The 21,590-nt window shown below is 50.7% G+C and overlaps 1 protein-coding gene across 1 annotated transcript in view; it reads right to left on the reverse strand.

The window, feature by feature from the left end:
• Window positions 1–21,590, reverse strand: part of OPLAH (5-oxoprolinase, ATP-hydrolysing) — an 88,484-nt gene that overhangs the window by 20,301 nt on the left and 46,593 nt on the right. Inside the window, exons 12-18 of the mRNA XM_089665612.1 lie at window positions 19,432–19,602; window positions 11,603–11,740; window positions 7,956–8,094; window positions 7,702–7,814; window positions 4,989–5,140; window positions 4,729–4,889; window positions 1,545–1,646 (exon numbers count right to left, since the gene is read on the reverse strand). Coding sequence (XP_089521738.1) covers window positions 1,545–1,646; window positions 4,729–4,889; window positions 4,989–5,140; window positions 7,702–7,814; window positions 7,956–8,094; window positions 11,603–11,740; window positions 19,432–19,602 — 976 coding nt within the window. The remainder of the gene's footprint in view (window positions 1–1,544; window positions 1,647–4,728; window positions 4,890–4,988; window positions 5,141–7,701; window positions 7,815–7,955; window positions 8,095–11,602; window positions 11,741–19,431; window positions 19,603–21,590) is intronic.

Here is a 21,590-nt window from a genome sequence, read left to right on the forward strand (position 1 = left end):
ATCTACTAACAAGAGACACACAGGTATTCAAACTTCACACCAACAGACAGTCCCATCAGGAGGGAGGGCTGCTGGAGACACCCCCCCCCCCCACTAAGCTAATACACATAAACACATACATCCCATAATAGTTTGCTCCCAAGCAAGACAAAACAATAAAACAATGGGATGCAGCCACACAACACCAAACTATCCACAACCCCCCACCCCACCTATCTCCTAGACATGTCTACACAATATTAGGACAGATCACCCTGTACCCCTAACAGGCACAGGACTGTAACGGAACAGGACACCGACTGCACTAGGGTATTTTCATTAGACTCCCGCTTCCCTGACCGAACACAGATCCACGGACACCACCACTGACCATACAAGTCGAAACAGCACCAGACCTGTCTTAAAACAGGAAGTGGACTGGTTTATTTTATCACAGATACAAGAATATATACACAGGGCGGGGCAATACACTCAGTAATAGGAAATACATCAGTAGGCCGACCCATCAGGGTAAGGGCTGCCGGACCCCCCCCCCCCCCACCAAGCCAGTACAAACACATATATCCCATAATAGTTTGCTCCCAAGCAAGACACACAATAGTACAATGTGATACACCACCTGGCAGTAGACAATACACAAACCCATACATCCCATAATAGTTTGCTCCCAACCAAGACACACAATAGAACAATGGGATGCAGCCGCATGGCAGTGAACAATCCCCACACCCCAATATTAGCACATTCCATCCTGTACCCCTAACAGGCACAGGGTGACTTACACATAATAGGGATATGGGGAGCTGAGGCAGGGGTCTCCCCACCTCTCCAAAGTGGGCTGTGTTCCATGGGCAACCCACCCAAAGTCACTCCTGTCACAAGGGCGATTTACACATAAGAGGGATATGGGGAGCTGATACAGGGGTCTCCCCACCTCTTCAAAGTGAGCTGTGTTCCATGTGCCCCCCACCCAAAGTCACTCCTGTCACAAGGGCGATTTACACATAAGAGGGATATGGGGAGCTGATACAGGGGTCTCCCCACCTCTCCAAAGTGGGCTGTGTTCCATGGGCCCCCCACCCAAAGTCACTCCTGTCACAAGGGCGATTTACACATAAGAGGGATATGGGGAGCTGATACAGGGGTCTCCCCACCTCTCCAAAGTGATCTGGGTTTCATGGGCCCCCCACCCAAAGTGACTCCCGTCACAGAGGACATTTTTCTATATATCTGCCTTACATTAGGTAAGGGCTTCCTACCACAGATATGGGGTCCTAAAGCTCAGCTTGCCTAAGCATGTGCGAGAAACTGCATGCACAAATGTGATGCAAGTCTCTCCAGGTCCCAGAGGTCGGGCAGAACCCTCTGGTGCATCCACACCTACACCAGAATTTGAAACATGGTAGCACTGGGGGGAAGGGGGGGGGGTACCAAATTATGAGGGATTGAAGTTCCCCTTTATAGTCTGCTTTCAGTGTATTTTTAGAGATTGCTCCAGACCTCAACCACTTCTCCCAGTCTGATGGAATGAGATGAGCACCTACCGGTGTGATGACAGTGAGGTCAGGTAAGTGGCTTCCTCCAGCACACGGGTGATTGCTTAGGAGAACATCCCCTTCCTTCAGGTCATCCTGCAAACTTCTAATCTGTAACAAAGGAGGAAAAGACACTAAAAATGCATCATGAGATTTAAACATCAGATTATATAGTTAAAAGAAAACATCCAAAATTCAAGCTTTGGTGCAGAGCTCAGACGGGAGTGTGTTTAGGGCAATGAGTGTAAGTCCTTGTGCCCAACTGGGGACTGAAAAGTGGATTTTATACATTTCATGAAGAACAGGAAAAAAAAATACTGAGATTTTATCTGCACTGAACAGCACAAATGAACCCCTTGGCACCTGTACCTCCCGGCCCGTTAACCACTTCCAGTCCAGACACTTCCCCCCCCCCCCTTCCAGTCCAGACACTTTCCCCCCCCCTTCCAGTCCAGACACTTCCCCCCCCCCCTTCCAGTCCAGACACTTCCCCCCCCCCCTTCCAGTCCAGACACTTTCCCCCCCCCCCTTCCAGTCCAGACACTTTCCCCCCCCCCTTCCAGTCCAGACACTTTCCCCCCCCTTCCAGTCCAGACACTTCCCCCCCCCCTTCCAGTCCAGACACTTTCCCCCCCTTCCAGTCCAGACACTTTCCCCCCCCTTCCAGTCCAGACACTTTCCCCCCCCTTCCAGTCCAGACACTTTCCCCCCCCTTCCAGTCCGGACACTTTCCCCCCCTTCCAGTCCGGACACTTTCGCCCCCCTTCCGGTCCGGACACTTTCCCCCCCTTCCGGTCCGGATACTTTCCCCCCCTTCCAGTCCGGACACTTTCCCCCCCTTCCAGTCCGGACACTTTCCCCCCCTTCCGGTCCGGACACTTTCCCCCCCTTCCAGTCCGGACACTTTCACCCCCTCCGGTCCAGGCCAATTTTCAGCTTTCAGCGCTATCACACTTTGAATGGCAATTACTTAGTCATGCAACGTTGTACCCATATGAACTTTTTATCCTTTTTTTGAGACATTTGGTATTTGACCACCACTGGGTTTTTTATTTTTTGCTATATACATGAAAATCTACCGAAAATTTTGAAAACAATAATTGTTTGCTTTGTTTTTGTTATACAGTTTTGCAAATATATACGTTTTCTTCATAAATGTAGGCCAAGATGTATTCTGCTGCATTTTATTTGTAAAAATAACCAAAAACAATTCATAATATGTAGTTTGTGTGAAAGCTATAAAGTCTACAAACTATGGGATATATTTGAAACTTGATCAGGTGAGTTCATAAAATGCCGGACGCTGGTATGGGGTATGGCGGTGATCAGGACGCTGGTATGGGGTATGGCGGTGATCAGGACGCTGGTATGGGGTATGGCGGTGATCAGGACGCTGGTATGGGGTATGGCGGTGATCAGGACGCTGGTATGGGGTATGGCGGTGATCAGGATGCTGGTATGGGGTATGGAGGTGATCAGGACGCTGGTATGGGGTATGGAGGTGATCAGGATGCTGGTATGGGGTATGGGGGTGATCAGGACGCTGGTATGGGGTATGGTGGTGATCAGGACGCTGGTATGGGGTATGGTGGTGATCAGGACTCTGGTATGGGGTATGGTGGTGATCAGGACGCTGGTATGGGGTATGGCGGTGATCAGGACGCTGGTATGGGGTATGGCGGTGATCAGGACGCTGGTATGGGGTATGGCGGTGATCAGGACGCTGGTATGGGGTATGGCGGTGATCAGGATGCTGGTATGGGGTATGGGGGTGATCAGGACGCTGGTATGGGGTATGACGGTGATCAGGACGCTGGTATGGGGTATGACGGTGATCAGGACGCTGGTATGGGGTATGGCAGTGATCAGGACGCTGGCATGGAGTATGGCGGTGATCAGGACGCTGGCATGGAGTATGGCGGTGATCAGGACGCTGGCATAGAGTATGGCGGTGATCAGGATGCTGGTATGGAGTATGGCGGTGATCAGGACGCTGGTATGGAGGTGATCAGGACACTGGTATGGGGTATGGTGGTGAGCAGGATGCTAGTATGAGGTATGGCGGTGATCAGGATGCTGGTATGGCAGTGATCAGGATGCTGGTATGGCGGTGATCACGATGCTGGTATGGGGTATGGTGGTGATCAGGACGCTGGTATGGGGTTGGTGGTGATCAGGACGCTGGTATGGGGTATGGCGGTGATCAGGATGCTGGTATGGGGTATGGGGGTGATCAGGACATTGGTATGCAGTATGGCAGTGATCATGGCGCTGGTATGGGGTATGGCGGTGATCAGGATGTTGGTATGGGGTATGGCTGTGATCAGGACGTTGGTATGGGGTATGGCGGTGATCAGGATGCTGGTATGGGGTATGGGGGTGATCAGGACGCTGGTATGGGGTATGGCTGTGATCAGGACGTTGGTATGGGGTATGGCGGTGATCAGGACGCTGGTATGGGGTATGGGGGTGATCAGGACGCTGGTATGGGGTATGGAGGTGATCAGGACGCTAGTATGGGGTATGGCGGTGATCAGGATGCTGGTATGGGGTATGGTGGTGATCAGGACGCTGGTATGGGGTATGGCGGTGATCAGGACGCTGGTATGGGGTATGGCGGTGATCAGGACGCTGGTATGGGGTTTGGCGATGACCAGGACGCTGGTATGGGGTATGGAGGTGATCAGGACACTGGTATGGGGTATGGGGGTGATCAGGATGCTGGTATGGGGTATGGCGGTGATCAGGACGCTGGTATGGGGTATGGAGGTGATCAGGACGCTGGTATGGGGTATGGAGGTGATCAGGACGCTGGTATGGGGTATGGCGGTGATCAGGATGCTGGTATGGGGTATGGCGGTGATCAGGATGCTGGTATGGGGTATGGTGGTGATCAGGATGCTGGTATGGGGTATGGCGGTGATCAGGGTGCTGGTATGGGGTATGGTGGTGACCAGTATGCTGGTATGGGGTATGGTGGTGATCAGGACGCTGGTATGGAGTATGGAGGTGATCAGGACGCTGGTATGGGGTATGGCGGTGATCAGGACGCTGGTATGGGGTATGGCGGTGATCAGGACGCTGGTGTATGGCGGTAATACGTCAGGTGAGAAGAAAAAAAAATTATAAGTAAAAGGTATTTAGTAATTATTTATAAGGGAGGAAGGTAATATAAAATCTGGGCCGTTCTGACCTGGAACTGGACCGTCTCCTGCATGGCTCCCAGGTGGACAGGAATATGGGGGGCATTGGACACCAGACCGCCATCAGGGCCGAATAGGGCGCAGGAGAAGTCCAGACGTTCTTTGATGTTGGTGGAGATGGCCGTCCGCTGCAGGATGCGACCCATTTGTTCTGTGGAAGGAGAATGAACATTAAGTAACAATGTAACATATCCCAATGTCATGTTTATAAAGCAGAGGTGAGAGCTCTGCCGTAGAGGTGATGGACAACCTGCGATGCTCATGAAGCGGTGGGAGAAGATGGACAGCTGGATGGTGTCCAGTTCCGTGCCGATCGCCTGCTGCTTCCCGCTTCCCACCGTGATCTGGACGTCCCCGTAGTCTGTGATAGAAGCCGTACAGTCTGGTTCCACCAGGACAGTGCTACAAAGGACACCTTGTCACATGAATGTATGACACCTTGTCACATGAATGTATGACACCTTGGCACATGAATGAATGACACCTTGACACATGAATGAATGACACCTTGACACATGAACGTATGACACCTTGACACATGAACGTATGACACCTTGACACATGAACGTATGACACCTTGACACATGAACAAGGGCGGATTGACCATTTTTGCACTCGGGCACTGCCCGAGGGCCCAGGGTTAGTAGGGGGCCCCATGAGATGCCACATTTGGATCGATCGCCGACCGGTGCAGGGGAGGTCCATTTCAAGGAATGTCCACATAGATATATAGCCAAATGACATCCACTGTGACTGGGCTCTATTTCCTGCGGTGGAAAGGATACATCTCTTGGAGGGATTTCTGCACAGGGCCTGTTTATTTCTTGTTTCTGGTGAGTGCGTAGTGGTGGAGGATTGTCACAGATGTACTCTTCATCAGGGGCGGACTGACAACTCATGGGGTCCCCGGGCAATAGGGGATCATGGGGCCCCTGTGTCCTTGCCCAAACTCAAAAAAGCCTATGAAAAAAGGTACCAGAGGCATCTCATGGGGCCCCCTACTGACCCCAAGCCCTCAGGCAGTGCCCGAGTTTCCAAATGGTCAGTCCGCCCCTGCCCATCATAGATGTCACTTCACATCGTTGATCACCATTGATTCACACATTAATGCCGGACATTGCTCTTCTTTCTTTTGGACTTCATTTATTATTTATGATCTCGGTTATCAGTTCACGTATTTGTTTTGTTCCCATAGATCAATATTAGTGCTGCACCTTTTGTATATTTACTTATACAATGTATCAGTTGTACAAAACTCTGAAGATACTTCAGAGATTCTGCTCTCTCCTGGCTCTCATCCTACCTGTCACAACGCTCTTTCAGCGTTACCTATAATGCTACCACCTCCCCCTCACTCCCCCTCTCTGTTGGGGTCCCTCAAGGCTCCGTCCGCGGGCCCCTTCTCTTCTCCATCTACACCTCCTCCCTTGGCCAACTCATACACTGTCACGGCTTCAACTACCACCTCTATGCCGACGACACACAAATCTATCTCTCAACCCCCCACCTCACCCCCTTGGTCTCAGCCCGAATCACACACCTACTGAGCGACATATCAGATTGGATGTCACTCCACTTCCTTAAACTGAACCTCTTCAAGACAGAGTTTCTTGTCTTCCCCCACCCCCCATTGACTTCTTCATCATGTCCAACAACGCCACCATCAAACCCGCCCCGCAGGCCAGAGTACTTGGTGTCATTCTGGACTCCAACCTATCCTTCCAGTCCAAGTCCAATCTTTAACAAACTCATGCAGACTCCACCTCCGCAACATCGCCAAAATCCGCACGTTCCTAACTCCAGAAACCACTAAACAGCTCATCCACTCCCTTATCATATCACGACTCGACTACTGCAACTCCCTCCTCACTGGCCTGCCTCGCCGCTGGCTATCCCCGCTTCAGTCCATCCTGAATACGGCTGCCAGACTCATTCACCTTTCCAAATGCTCCGTTTACGCCACCCCCCTCTGCCAATCCCTCCACTGGCCTCCACTCAGTGTCCTCCACCCCCCTCTGCCAATCCCTCCCCTGGCCTCCACTCAGTGTCCTCCACCCCCCTCAGCCAATCCCTCCACTGGCCTCCATTCAGTGTCCTCCACCCCCCTCTGCCAATCCCTCCACTGGCCTCCACTCAGTGTCCTCCACCCCCCTCTGCCAATCCCTCCACTGGCCTCCACTCAGTGTCCTCCACCCCTCTCTGCCAATCCCTCCACTGGCCACCACTCAGTGTCTTCCACCCCCCTCTGCCAATCCCTCCACTGGCCTCCACTCAGTGTCCTCCACCCCCCTTTGCCAATCCCTCCACTGGCCTCCACCCCCTTCTGCCAATCCCTCCACTGGCCTCCATTCAGTGTCCTCCACCCCCCTCTGTCAATCCCTCCACTGGCTTCCGATTGCGCAACGGATCAAATTCAAATTCCTATCATTGACGTACAAAGCCGTCCACCATACTGCCCCGAACTACATCACTGACCTAATATCCAAGTACCGCCCAACACGCACACTCCGCTCCTCACAAGACCTCCTTCTCTCTAGTTCCCTGGTCTCCTCCTCCCATGGCCGCCTCCAAGACTTCTCCAGGGTGTCACCCATCCTCTGGAACTCCATGCCCCAATCCATCAGATTATCACCTACTCTCCTCTCCTTTAGGCGCATCCTGAAAACCCACCTCTTCAGGGAAGCCTACCCCACCCCCTGCTAATCGCCGACCTCCTCCACTCTTCCTACCACTCCATCCCCCACAGCTATCTCCTCCTGTGCCACCATCCCCTCCCTCCTAGATTGTAAGCTGGAAAGAGCAGGGCCCTCGATCCCCTCATGTTTTGCATTGTATTGGTATTGTTCTGTCACATGTTCTGTCCCCCTTTGTAATGTACAGCGCTGAGCAAAACATTGGCGCTTTATAAATACTGTATAATAATAATAATACTTGTGTGTGAGAACGCTGGTGATACGGCCTACCTGTTCTTATCAATAATGATGGCGGGTCCAGGGATGGTGTGGCCACATGACAGCTCCTCCAGAAGGTACACATGGGTGTCCTTATACCCGTCTTCAAAGTAGCATTGAGTTACCTGGGCAGAGGGTACGGGTGGTTAGCTGGAGCTTGGTTTTAAAGCTGGCAGTAGAAAAAAAAAATGAGGTCTTCCTCGTTCGGCATTAGTTCATGGTATACAGCCAAGATGCATGTACAAGGACTTCAAGCAATTACCTACATGTTCTATACGTGCCGGACGTCCACTAGGTCTGATACGGCTCTCGCAGCGGATACCAGTGCTCCCAGTCCCTCGCACACGGATGTCATCTACCACAATGGGTCTGGATGGGATGGTAAATCCAAACTCTTTCATGTACCTGGAAAAGCCAAGAGGTTCCCCTAAGCAGCAGAGCCATTTCATTGTCTATCACGGGTGCTGAAAATGGCTCTTCCCAACATTATGCTTCAGTAAAGCCAAACCACATCCATCACCCTATATACTGAATGTCTCCCAGAGTATCTAGATTTGTTGCCAAACTGTCTCTAGGAGTTTATAAATTGAACCCGCTTTGAAAAGTCACACAAACCACGAGAGGAGAGCACAGTTCTAAAAATAATTATTATATATTGGTAGCCAAGTGTTTCGCTACAACAATATGGAGGACAAGAGAGGACAACAGCCGCTTTCACTTTCGGTTTGGTTGCTACTGGATTATGTTGCACCGTTTGCCTCCTGTCAGCAGGGGGAGCGCTATAGCCAGGAAATCCTATGGACTTCTATGCAGAAAGGTGAGGATCATGGGACTTGAAGTCCAGGAAGTAAGCCATAATGTGGAACTTATGGACTCTGCACTTCAATCCCAAAGAGACACTGGAGGCAAAAAGGAGCAGCGGATCTGATTTTCTGAGACTACTCAGCTAGGCTTGTTCTCCTTGCAGCACAGAAGCCAAGGCGTATATATCAGTCCTGGTGCACACAGACCATCCACAGGAACTAAGGTTTTGTGCTGTCCTAGGCAAGACAGAAAGAACCTGACATTGACCAACAACACCCCTGCCCCCCCAAGAGAGGCTTCCACTACCACCGCCCCCCATACACTGGCAAACCACCCCCCACCCCAACACTAGAGAGAAAGACACTCATCTTTGCAGCTCCAGACATCCCTGGGAACAAGAGTCATGCTCTGTATACACCATCAAGCAGCCCCTCTTGGATCCCACCTGGTCCCCATGCCGCATGTGTCCCTTCTTCCGTCCCTTCTTCTGGGTGACAGTGCTACCCCCCCCGAAAAATGCCGACCTAGGCAAATGCCTTGTGGTAAATACACCCCTGCCTGTGAACGGTGCTTGGTGCCAGTGTGTTGGCGGTCGCAAGGTTGGGAAGCGCCATCACTGCGGTGATACCACTATTGTAAGAGGAACTGGGGCCATTCTTCATAGATTCCAGAGACCATTGCACAGTTGGAGATCGCAGCTGGGACCGCTGAGAGGGCAATGCTGCCCATATCCTTTTGCTGCTTGTAGGGACCTAGCGTTTAGGGATTGGACACCTGACTAGCAGCACATGTGACTGCATACAGATTCATTGGTAGTGTGTTTATGTGCACCAACTCGAGTTTGGGCCCCAACACTAGCCGGCCGAAGGGTAGGAAAGAGGAATGTTTCTCTAAAGCTGTTCCTCGATGACTCTGTTCACTGCCTAGATAAAGGGTACCCCCTTACAGACGGGTGTGGTCACAGCAGAGTCCTCCATAGGGTGCACGTTGGTAGTATAGCATGACGATTACAGGAGAGTCTTTGCGAAAGTGACTATTGGTCAGGGGTGTATTTAGGTTTTGTGCTGCCCTAGGCAACACGGACACCGACCAACACCACCCCTCCCGGGGAGAAAGCATGCCATTGCCTAACAACACCCCTACCCCCCTCCTGGTAGAGCCTTCCACTCCCCCCCCCCCCCCCGGCGATAGAAAGACACTCATCTTCACAGCCTCAGACATCCTCAGGAACGGGAGTCAGGCTCTACATATGCCATCAAGCAGGTCGCAGCCTCTCTCAGATCCCACCTCGTCCCCATGGAGTGCATGTCCCTTCTATCATCCCTTCATTTGGAGGGAGGTGCTGCCCCCCCGAAAAATGCTGCCCTAGGCAACACAAAAATCGTCTGCCCACATGGACACTGACCCCTCCCGGGGAGAAAGCCTGACATTGGTCAACAACACCCCACCCCACCTGGGAGGGCCTAGAGAGAAAGACACTCATTTTCACAGCCTCAGACAGCCCCGGGAACGAGAATCAGGCTCTACATACACCATCAAGCAGCCCGCAGCCTCTTATAGATCCCACCTGGTTCCCATGGCACGTGTGTCCCTTCTATCATTCCTTCTTCTGGAGGGAGGTGATGCCCCCCTGAAAAATGCCACCCTAGGCAAGTGCCTTGTGGTAAATACACCCCATGCTATGGGTACGGTTACAGAGTTATCTTTGCTATGGTTTATGCCGATCCTATAGCATAGAACTGTTACCAGATTATTGATTATACTGTCAGGTGAGCTGCATTACTCTGTACTACAAATCTACTCCCTCATACATTTACTGCCAATTCCCTTTACATTTGCGGTTTCCTGATACAGTATCATCACTGTGTCCCAAGTATAGGGTCAAGGCAAATAACAGAGAGCCCATTCTAGCCAGCAGCCCCTACAGGGGCAGTGCTAGATATTAAAATGAAGGCAGGCACCCCATATAATTAATGTAGGGCTCTCCTCTCCTTCCTCTATAAAACTCTCCTCTCCTGAAATACTCTGCTCTGCTGGAGGACTCCGCTCCTTCCTCTATAATCTCCTCTCCTGAAATACTCTGCTCTGCCGGAGGACTCCTCTCCTTCCTCTATAATCTCCTCTCCTGAAATACTCTGCACTGCCGGAGGACTCCTCTCCTTCCTCTATAACTCTCCTCTCCTGAAGTACTCTGCGCTGCTGGAGGACTCCGCTCCTTCCTCTGTAACTCTCCTCTCCTGAAATACTCTGCTCTGCTGGAGGACTCCTCTCCTTCCTCTATAACTCTCCTCTCCTGAAATACTCTGCACTGCTGGAGGACTCCGCTCCTTCCTCTATAACTCTCCTCTCCTGAAGTACTCTGCGCTGCTGGAGGACTCCGCTCCTTCCTCTGTAACTCTCCTCTCCTGAAATACTCTGCTCTGCTGGAGGACTCCGCTCCTTCCTCTGTAACTCTCCTCTCCTGAGATACTCTGCACTGCTGGAGGACTCCTCTCCTTCCTCTATAACTCCTCTCCTGAGATACTCTGCACTGCTGGAGGACTCCGCTCCTTCCTCTATAACTCCTCTCCTGAAATACTCTGCGCTGCTGGAGGACTCCTCTCCTTCCTCTATAACTCCTCTCCTGAAATACTCTGCGCTGCTGGAGGACTCCGCTCCTTCCTCTATAACTCCTCTCCTGAAATACTCTGCACTGCTGGAGGACTCCGCTCCTTCCTCTATAACTCTCCTCTCCTGAAATACTCTGCACTGCTGGAGGACTCCGCTCCTTCCTCTATAACTCTCCTCTCCTGAAATACTCTGCGCTGCTGGAGGACTCCGCTCCTTCCTCTATATCTCTCCTCTCCTGAAATACTCTGCACTGCTGGAGGACTCTGCTCCTTCCTCTATAATCTCCTCTCCTGAAATACTCTGCAGTGCTGGAGGACTCCTCTCCTTCCTCTATAACTCCTCTCCTGAAATACTCTGCTCTGCTGGAGGACTCCGCTCCTTCCTCTATAACTCTCCTCTCCTGAAATACTCTGCTCTGCTGGAGGACTCTTTTTTTTTTCTTTTTAATGCACTGAAAATGCAGTAAACTGTATTTCTGGATGCCCCTCTGATCTCTTACCTGGCTGTGAAGGCACTTTTGAAGTCCCCGGCATGGCAGGAGTCAGGGTGTGCTGGGTATCCCTTCACTGAACACATGAGGGCGCAGTCCGTACGCTCGTAGCGGAGGTGCAGGAACGGCTCCGTATCAATCTGTGATCTTGTGGGAGAATCATAACAAACGTCTCATTATAAAGACCATCACTTTCCAGCTGAACAGAAATTTGTGTGCACTTCATTATTTAATACCCCTAGAGGAATACTGATCAAAGCAATACAAGCAACTTGTGCTGCATAGTTACATAGTTACCAGGGGCGTAGCTAGGATATTTTGCTCCCGGGGACGAACTATAAAACTGGCGCCCCAGCCCCCCTCCCCGTTTAATCACATCAGTGACACCAATGATGGGGCACTATTCCTCCCACTGACACCAATGATGGGGCACTATTCCTCCCACTGATACCAATGATGGGGCACTATTCCTCCCACTGATACCAATGATGGGGCACTATTCCTCCCACTGACACCAATGATGGGGCACTATTCCTCCCACTGACACCAATGATGGGGCACTATTCCTCCCACTGATACCAATGATGGGGCACTATTCCTCCCACTGACACCAACGATGGGGCACTATTCCTCCCCCCACTGACACCAACGAGGGGGCACTATTCCTCCCCCCACTGACACCAACGAGGGGGCACTATTCCTCCCCCCACTGACACCAACGAGGGGGCACTATTCCTCCCCCCACTGACACCAACGATAGGGCACTATTCCCCCCACTGACACCAACGATGGGGCACTATTCCCCCCACTGACACCAACGATGGGGCACTATTCCCCCCACTGACACCAATGATGGGGCACTATTCCTCCCACTGACACCAATGATGGGGCACTATTCCTCCCACTGACACCAATGATGGGGCACTATTCCTCCCACTGACACCAATGATGGGGCACTATTCCTCCCACTGATACCAATGATGGAGCACTATTCCTCCCACTGACACCAATGATGGGGCACTATTCCTCCCACTGACACCAATGATGGAGCACTATTCCTCCCACTGATACCAATGATGGGGCACTATTCCTCCCACTGACACCAATGATGGGGCACTATTCCTCCCACTGACACCAATGATGGGACACTATTCCTCCCACTGATACCAATGATGGGACACTATTCCTCCCACTGATACCAATGATGGGGCACTATTCCCCCCACTGATAATCAATGATGGGGCACTATTCCTCCCACTGATAATCAATGATGGGGCACTATTCCTCCCACTGACACCAATGATGGGGCACTATTCCTTCCACTGACACCAATGATGGGGCACTATTCCTCCCACTGACACCAATGATGGGGCACTATTCCTCCCACTGACACCAATGATGGGGCACTATTCCTTTCACGGACACCAATGATGGGGCACTATTCCTTCCACTGACACCAATGATGGGGCACTATTCATCCCACTGACACCAATGATGGAGCACTATTCCTCCCGCTGATACCAATGATGGGGCACTATTCCTCCCACTGACACCAATGATGGGCACTATTCCTCCCACTGACACCAATGATGGGGCACTATTCCTCCCACTGATACCAATGATGGGGCACTATGCCTCCCACTGACACCAATGATGGGGCACTATGCCTCCCACTGACACCAATGATGGGGCACTATGCCTCCCACTGACACCAATGATGGGGCACTATTCCTCCCACTGACACCAATGATGGGGCACTATTCCTCCCACTGACACCAATGATGGGGCACTATTCCTCCCACTGATACCAATGATGGGGCACTATTCCTTCCACTGACACCAATGATGGGGCACTATTCCTCCCACTGACACCAATGATGGGGCAGTATTCCTCCCACTGACACCAATGATGGGGTACTATTCCTCCCACTGACACCAATGATGGGGCACTATTCCTTCCACTGACACCAATGATGGGGCAGTATTCCTCCCACTGACACCAATGATGGGGCACTATTCCTCCCAATGATACCAATGATGGGACACTATTCCTCCCACTGACACCAATGATGGGGCACTATTCCTCCCACTGACACCAATGATGAGGCACTATTCCTCCCACTGACACCAATGATGGGGCACTATTCCTTCCACTGACACCAATGATGGGGCACTATTCCTCCCACTGACACCAATGATGGGGCACTATTCCTCCCACTGACACCAATGATGGGGCACTATTCCTCCCACTGACACCAATGATGGGGCACTAATCCTCCCACTGACACCAATGATGGGGCACTATTCCTCCCACTGACACCAATGACACTTACCTTGCTGACCCCTGCTCCAGCCTCGGCTCCTTCCCTCTCCCATCCACAGCCAGCATACCTGGTTGCAGTAGCACCATCTGCACGGCGCCCTTACCGGTCAGCTGCCTTCTTCACTTGCTCCGTCCGCTCCCTCACTCGATCTTCGCGCTGCTGCTCGGCTCCTCCTCTCCAAGCTCCACCTCCTCGCAGGTGATTGGCCACCTGTGTGCCTTTCCTGAGCTACAGTTCAGGCACCTAATCACCGGTGAGGAGGCGGAGCTTGCAGAGAGAGGTACAAGCTGCCATAGGCTGATCCCAAAGGTGTGGCCAGATGACAGGGGTGGCATGTCATCCCGCCCACACATCGCGTCCAGGGAAAAGAAGACACCGGACCTGTGGACCTCTCTACCCCTCCTCCAGCAGCACCTCCTGGACTGGATCGTCGTGGGACTGGGACACGGAGCCAGGTAAGACACAGCAGCCCGCCCCTGTACTAAGTGTCCCTTTTGTTGGAAGGGGGGGGCGGCGGCCCTGAACAGTGCCGCCCTAGGCAAACGCCTTGTTTTCCTTGTGGCAAATACATTCCTGGTTGTAAGCCTCATTTTGGCGCCCCTGTATCTTGGCGCCCGGGTACATATGTACCCCCCTGCCCCCCCCCCCAAGCTACACCTCCGACAGTTACACAGTTACATAGTTAGTCTGGCTGAAAAAAGTCAAAAGTCCATCCAGTTCAACCATTAAAAAAAAAAAAAAAAGTTATAATCCTCCACCCACAGTTGATCCAGAGGAAGGCAAAAAAAAAACCAGCAAAGCACGATCCAATTTGATCCTTCTGGGAAAAAATTCCTTCCTGACCCCCGAGAGGCAATCGGATATTCCCTGGATCAACTTTCCCTATAAATGTTATATCCAGTTATATTCTGTGTATCCAAGAAAGAATCCAGGACTTTCCTACAGCAATCCACTGAGCTGGCCACACCCAACTCTGGAGGGAGTCTATTCCACATTCTCACAGCTCTTACTGTGAAGAAACCTTTCCGTGTTTGGAGATTACATTTCTTTTCCTCCAGACGTAAAGAGTGCTGCATCCACAGTGGTCTGGTAATATTGAGGACCATAGACACAGTGGTCTGGTAACATTGAGGAGTGTAGACGCAGTGGTCTGGTAACATTGAGAAGTGTAGACGCAGTGGTCTGGTAACATTGAGAAGTGTAGACGCAGTGGTCTGGTAACATTGAGAAGTGTAGACGCAGTGGTCTGGTAACATTGAGAAGTGTAGACGCAGTGGTCTGGTAACATTGAGAAGTGTAGACGCAGTGGTCTGGTAACATTGAGAAGTGTAGACGCAGTGGTCTGGTAACATTGAGAAGTGTAGACGCAGTGGTCTGGTAACATTGAGGAGTGTAGACGCAGTGGTCAGGTAACATTGAGGAGTGTAGACGCAGTGGTTGGGTAACATTGAGGAGCATGGTCGCAGTGGTTGGGTAACATTGAGGAGCGTGGTCGCAGAGGTTGGGTAACATTGAGAAGTGTAGACGCAGTGGTTGGGTAACATTGAGAAGTGTAGACACAGTGGTTGGGTAACACTGAGGAGCGTGGTCGCAGTGGTCGGGTAATGTTGAGGACTGTAGACGCAGTGGTTGGGTAACATGGAGGAGTGTAGACGCAGTGGTTGGGTAACATTGAGGAGTGTAGACGCAGTGGTTGGGTAACATTGAGAAGTGTAGACGCAGTGGTTGGGTAACATTGAGAAGTGTAGACGCAGTGGTTGGGTAACATTGAGAAGTGTAGACGCAGTGGTTGGGTAACATTGAGAAGTGTAGACGCAGTGGTCGGGTAACATTGAGAAGTGTAGATGCAGTGGTCAGGTAACATTGAGGAGTGTAGACGCAGTGGTTGGGTAACATTGAGGAGTGTAGACGCAGTGGTTGGGTAACATTGAGGAGTGTAGATGCAGTGGTCAGGTAACATTGAGGAGTGTAGACGCAGTGGTCAGGTAACACTGAGGAGTGTAGACGCAGTGGTTGGGTAACATTGAGGAGTGTAGATGCAGTGGTTGGGTAACATTGAGGAGTGTAGACGCAGTGGTCAGGTAACATTGAGGAGTGTAGACGCAGTGGTTGGGTAACATTGAGGAGTGTAGACGCAGTGGTTGGGTAACATTGAGGAGTGTAGACGCAGTGGTTGGGTAACATTGAGGAGTGTAGACGCAGTGGTTGGGTAACATGGAGGAGTGTAGATGCAGTGGTCAGGTAACATTGAGGAGTGTAGACGCAGTGGTTGGGTAACATTGAGGAGTGTAGACGCAGTGGTCAGGTAACATTGAGGAGTGTAGACGCAGTGGTTGGGTAACATTGAGGAGCGTGGTCGCAGTGGTCAGCCGAGGAAACTTAATGCAGCAGAGGAAACACACATCATGCTTACTTCCCTTCCACATCAGGTGGTGCCCAGCAGTGCCATCAGCACAGAACTGACAGAAACCAGTGGGACCCGGGTACACCCAACTACTGTCAGGAGAAGTCTGGCCCAGAAGCGGTTCTCATGGAAGAATTGCAGCCAAAAAGCCACACCTCTGATGTGGAAACAAGGCTAAGTGACTCAGCAAATCCAGGAAAACATAAGAACAGGGGTGCCAAAAAATGGCAGCTGGTGCTCTGTACTGAAGAGTCAAAAAGTGAAATATTTGGCTGTAGCAGGAGGCAGTTTGTTGATAAAAGGCTAGAGAGCGGTACAATAATGAGTGTCTGCAGGCAACTGTGAAGCATGGTGGAGGTTTATTGCAAGTTTGAGGCTGCAAATAGAGTTGGAGATTTGGTCAGGCTCAATAGTGTCCTCGAAAAAAGGAAGGGTGACTTACCTCTCCAGCAATGCAAATACTGAAGATAGTGCCGACTTCCAAAGTTTCTGTGAAAATATTGGGGGAGGTATGCTTGGAGGGAGGCGAGGAGTGGTGTAAACAAAGGAGGGATTTAGACTGATACTGCACTGCCCTACTGCACTCTGCTACAGGAAACCCCTCCCGGGCCTGGACCCCTCCTGTTGACCCCAGATGTTTGAGGACCAGAACCATCCCCAACCATCTCTGTTGACCCCAGATGTTTTAGGACCAGAACCATCCCCAACCAGCTCTGTTGACCCCAGATGTTTTAGGACCAGAACCATCCCCAACCAGCTCTGTTGACCCCAGATGTTTGAGGACCAGAACCATCCCCAACCAGCTCTGTTGACCCCAGATGTTTTAGGACCAGAACCATCCCCAACCAGCTCTGTTGACCCCAGATGTTTGAGGACCAGAACCATCCCCAACCATCTCTGTTGACCCCAGATGTTTTAGGACCAGAACCATCCCCAACCAGCTCTGTTGACCCCAGATGTTTTAGGACCAGAACCATCCCCAACCATCTCTGTTGACCCCAGATGTTTGAGGACCAGAACCATCCCCAACCATCTTTAATCACTTCTGGTTTTGGTCTCGTACAAACAAGCCATTATCGGCTTGTACAAGTATCAGATCAAAGCAATCTTGCTTTGCTCTCATGCTTTGGAGACCAGTGGAGAAATCTGGGGTCTCCATAAAGAGAACCTGTCATGTCCCATGCTGTCACTATCATGATAGTACATCCCATATGGGGCCCTGAAGGCAGTTCTGTGGTTTTCTTTTTTTGCTTTTGGTTCATTTTTATATTGTGCACATACAGTCAGGTCCATAAATATTGGGACATCGACACAATTCTAACATTTTTGGCTCTATACACCACCACAATGGATTTGAAATGAAACAAACAAGATGTGCTTTAACCGCAGACTGTCAGCTTTAATTTGAGGGTATTTACATCCAAATCAGGTGAACGATGTAGGAATTACAACAGTTTGCATATGTGCCTCCCACTTTTTAAGGGACCAAAAGTAATGGGACAATTGGCTTCTCAGCTGTTCCATGGCCAGGTGTGTGTTATTTCCTCATTATCCCAATTACAATGAGCAGATAAAAGGTCCAGAGTTCATTTCAAGTGTGCTATTTGCATTTGGAATCTGTTGCTGTCAGCTCTCAAGATAAGATCCAAAGAGCTGTCACCATCAGTGAAGCCATCATTAGGCTGAAAAAAAAAAAAAACAAACCCATCAGAGAGATAGCAAAAACATTAGGCGTGGCCAAAACAACTGTTTGGAACATTCTTAAAAAGAAGGAACGCACCGGTGAGCTCAGCAACACCAAAAGACCCGGAAGACCACGGAAAACAACTGTGGTGGATGACTGAAGAATTCTTTCCCTGGTGAAGAAAACACCCTTCACAACAGTTGGCCAGATCAAGAACACTCTCCAGGAGGTAGGTGTATGTGTGTCAAAGTCACCAATCAAGAGAAGACTTCACCAGAGTGAATACAGAGGGTTCACCACAAGATGGAAACCATTGGTGAGCCTCAAACACAGGAAGGCCAGATTAGAGTTTGCCAAACGACATGTAAAAAAGCCTTCACAGTTCTGGAACAACATCCTATGGAGAGATGAGACCGACATCAACTTGTACCAGAGTGATGGGAAGAGAAGAGTATGGAGAAGGAACTGCTCATGGTCCTCAGCATACCACCTCATCAGTGATCATGGTGGTGGTAGTGTCATGGCGTGGGCATGTATGGCTGCCAATGGAACTGCTTCTCTTGTATTTATTGATGATGTGACTGCTGACAGAAGCAGCCGGATGAATTGTGAAGTGTTTCGGGAATATTATCGGCTCATATTCAGCCAAATGCTTCACAACTCATTGGACGCTTCACAGTGCAGATGGACAATGACCCAAAGCAGACTGCAAAAGCAACCAAAGAAGTGGAATGTTCTGCAATGGCCAAGTCCATCACCTGACCTGAATCCGATTGAGCATTTCACTTGCTGAAGACAAAACTGAAGGGAAAATGCCCCAAGAACAAGCAGGAACTGAAGACAGTTGCAGTAAAGGCCTGGCAGAGCATCACCAGGGATGACACCCAGCGTCTGGGGATGTCTATGCGTTCCACACTTCAGGCTGTCATTGACTGCAAAGGATTTGCAACCAAGTATTAAAAAGTTAAAGTTTGATTTATGATTATTCTTCTGTCCCATTACTTTTGGTCCCTTAACAAGCGGGAGGCACATATGCAAACTGTTGTAATTCCTACACCGTTCACCTGATTTGGATGTAAATACCCTTAAATTAAAGCTGACAGTCTGCAGTTAAAGCACATCTTGTTTGTTTTATTTCAAATCCATTGTGGTGTATAGAGCCAAAAATGTTAGAATTGTGTCCATGTCCCAATATTTATGGACCTGACTGTAGATATCCAAAGATTTCCCTCTAGGACACTTGTCAAATCTCCCCCTTCATATGGGCACATTTCATGTCTGACAATCAGGTCCACCATGGGAAGAGGTGCGAGGTATTTCAACATACAAGATCATGCTACAGTCAATACCTGGACATGGGCAGGACACACGGCCAGTACATATCAGAAGATGTTAAAAACATAAAAAGGGACTTCCGACCTCTCACCTGTGAAATCCCTGTTGCTGGAGAGCCTCAATACACTGCTGTTCCAGAGCTGTGATGCGTTCCTCCAGGAGAGGGAAGGAGTCTTTACTGTACAGCACAGAGCACGGCTCCTGAGCCTCATGTACCACATCTGCCAGAGCCATGCCGAAGGCGGACAGGATTCCACCATACCTAGAAGGGATCGGTAATCATTTATTATAAAAGACACAAAATAATGGAGCTCAGTGTGCATCACCCCCTTCCAGTCCGGACACTTTCCCCCCCCCCCTTCCAGTCCGGACACTTTCACCCCCCTTCCAGTCCGGACACTTTCACCCCCCTTCCAGTCCGGACACTTCCCCCCCCTTCCAGTCCAGACACTTCCCCCCCCTTCCAGTCCAGACACTTCCCCCCCCTTCCAGTCCAGACACTTCCCCCCCCTTCCAGTCCAGACACTTCCCCCCCCTTCCAGTCCAGACACTTCCCCCCCCTTCCAGTCCAGACACTTCCCCCCCCTTCCAGTCCAGACACTTCCCCCCCCTTCCAGTCCAGACACTTCCCCCCCCTTCCAGTCCAGACACTTCCCCCCCCTTCCAGTCCAGACACTTCCCCCCCCCTTCCAGTCCAGACACTTCCCCCCCCTTCCAGTCCAGACACTTCCCCCCCCTTCCAGTCCAGACACTTCCCCCCCCTTCCAGTCCGGACACTTTCCCCCCCTTCCAGTCCGGACACTTTCACCCCCCTTCCAGTCCGGACACTTTCACCCGCCTTCCAGTCCGGACACTTTCCCCCCCTTCCAGTCCGGACACTTTCCCCCCCTTCCAGTCCGGACACTTTCCCCCCCTTCCAGTCCGGACACTTTCCCCCCCTTCCAGTCCGGACACTTTTCTCCCCCCTTCCAGTCCGGACACTTTTCTCCCCCCTTCCAGTCCGGACACTTTTCTCCCCCCTTCCAGTCCGGACACTTTCCCCCCCCCTTCCAGTCCGGACACTTTCCCCCCCCCTTCCAGTCCGGACACTTTCACCCCCCTTCCAGTCCGGACACTTTCACCCCCCTTCCAGTCCGGACACTTTCACCCCCCTTCCAGTCCGGACACTTTCACCCCCCTTCCAGTCCGGACACTTTCACCCCCCTTCCAGTCCGGACACTCCCCCCCCCTTCCAGTCCGGACACTTCCCCCCCCTTCCAGTCCGGACACTTCCCCCCCTTCCAGTCCGGACACTTCCCCCCCTTCCAGTCCGGACACTTCCCCCCCTTCCAGTCCGGACACTTCCCCCCCTTCCAGTCCGGACACTTTTCTCCCCCTTCCAGTCCGGACACTTTCCCCCCCCCTTCCCGTCCGAACACTTTCCCCCCCCCCCTTCCAGTCCGGACACTTTCCCCCCTTCCTGTCCGGACACTTTCCCCCCCTTCCAGTCCAGGGCAATTCTCAGCTTTCAGTGCTGTCACACTTTGAATGACAATTGCGCGGTCATGCAACACTGTACCCATATGAATTTTTTAGCATTTTATTGAGACAGATAAAGCTTTATTTTGGTGGTATTTATTCACTGCTGGGATTTTTATTTTTTTTGCTATGTAAATGGAAAAGTCCAAAAATTTTGAAAAAAGTGTTTTTCTTATAAATTTTTGCAAATAAATAATATTTCATCATAAATCTTGGCCAAAATTTATTCAGTTATCTTTTTAGTAAAAAAAAAAAAAAAATAACCCAAATTAGTATATAACCAAAAATTATAATTTTTCAAATTTTGTTTTCACATTTTTATTTTATTTATATTATTATATATATATTTTTTTTTACATACTATCACCCTAGCAGTACAGTGTCACCATGGTGACACTGTACTACTTGTGGGGGGGGGGGAATGAAGATTTTTTTTTTTACACGGATTGCTTTTACACCCATAAAGGCTTTAAAAGCAATGGATTTCTCCTCCTCTCTGGCTGCATTCCTGCAGCCATTGAGAAATACTGTGAGAGCTGCGATTGGTCACAGCTGGTCACATGGTACAAGGCTGTTGAATAGCCCTGTACCATGTGATCTCTGTGATCATTCACAGATTTTACACGTAGTAAGCAATGATGTCAGAAGTGACATCTTCCTTACTACTCTTCATGTGATCACTGATTGGCCAATCAGTGATCACATGATTGGGACCTCACACAGAGGTCCTGT

This window comes from Staurois parvus, unplaced genomic scaffold (genome assembly GCF_062004578.1).
Source record: "Staurois parvus isolate SC_StPar_1 unplaced genomic scaffold, SC_StPar_1.0 ptg002263l, whole genome shotgun sequence".
In the NCBI taxonomy this organism is placed as follows: Eukaryota; Metazoa; Chordata; class Amphibia; order Anura; family Ranidae; genus Staurois; species Staurois parvus.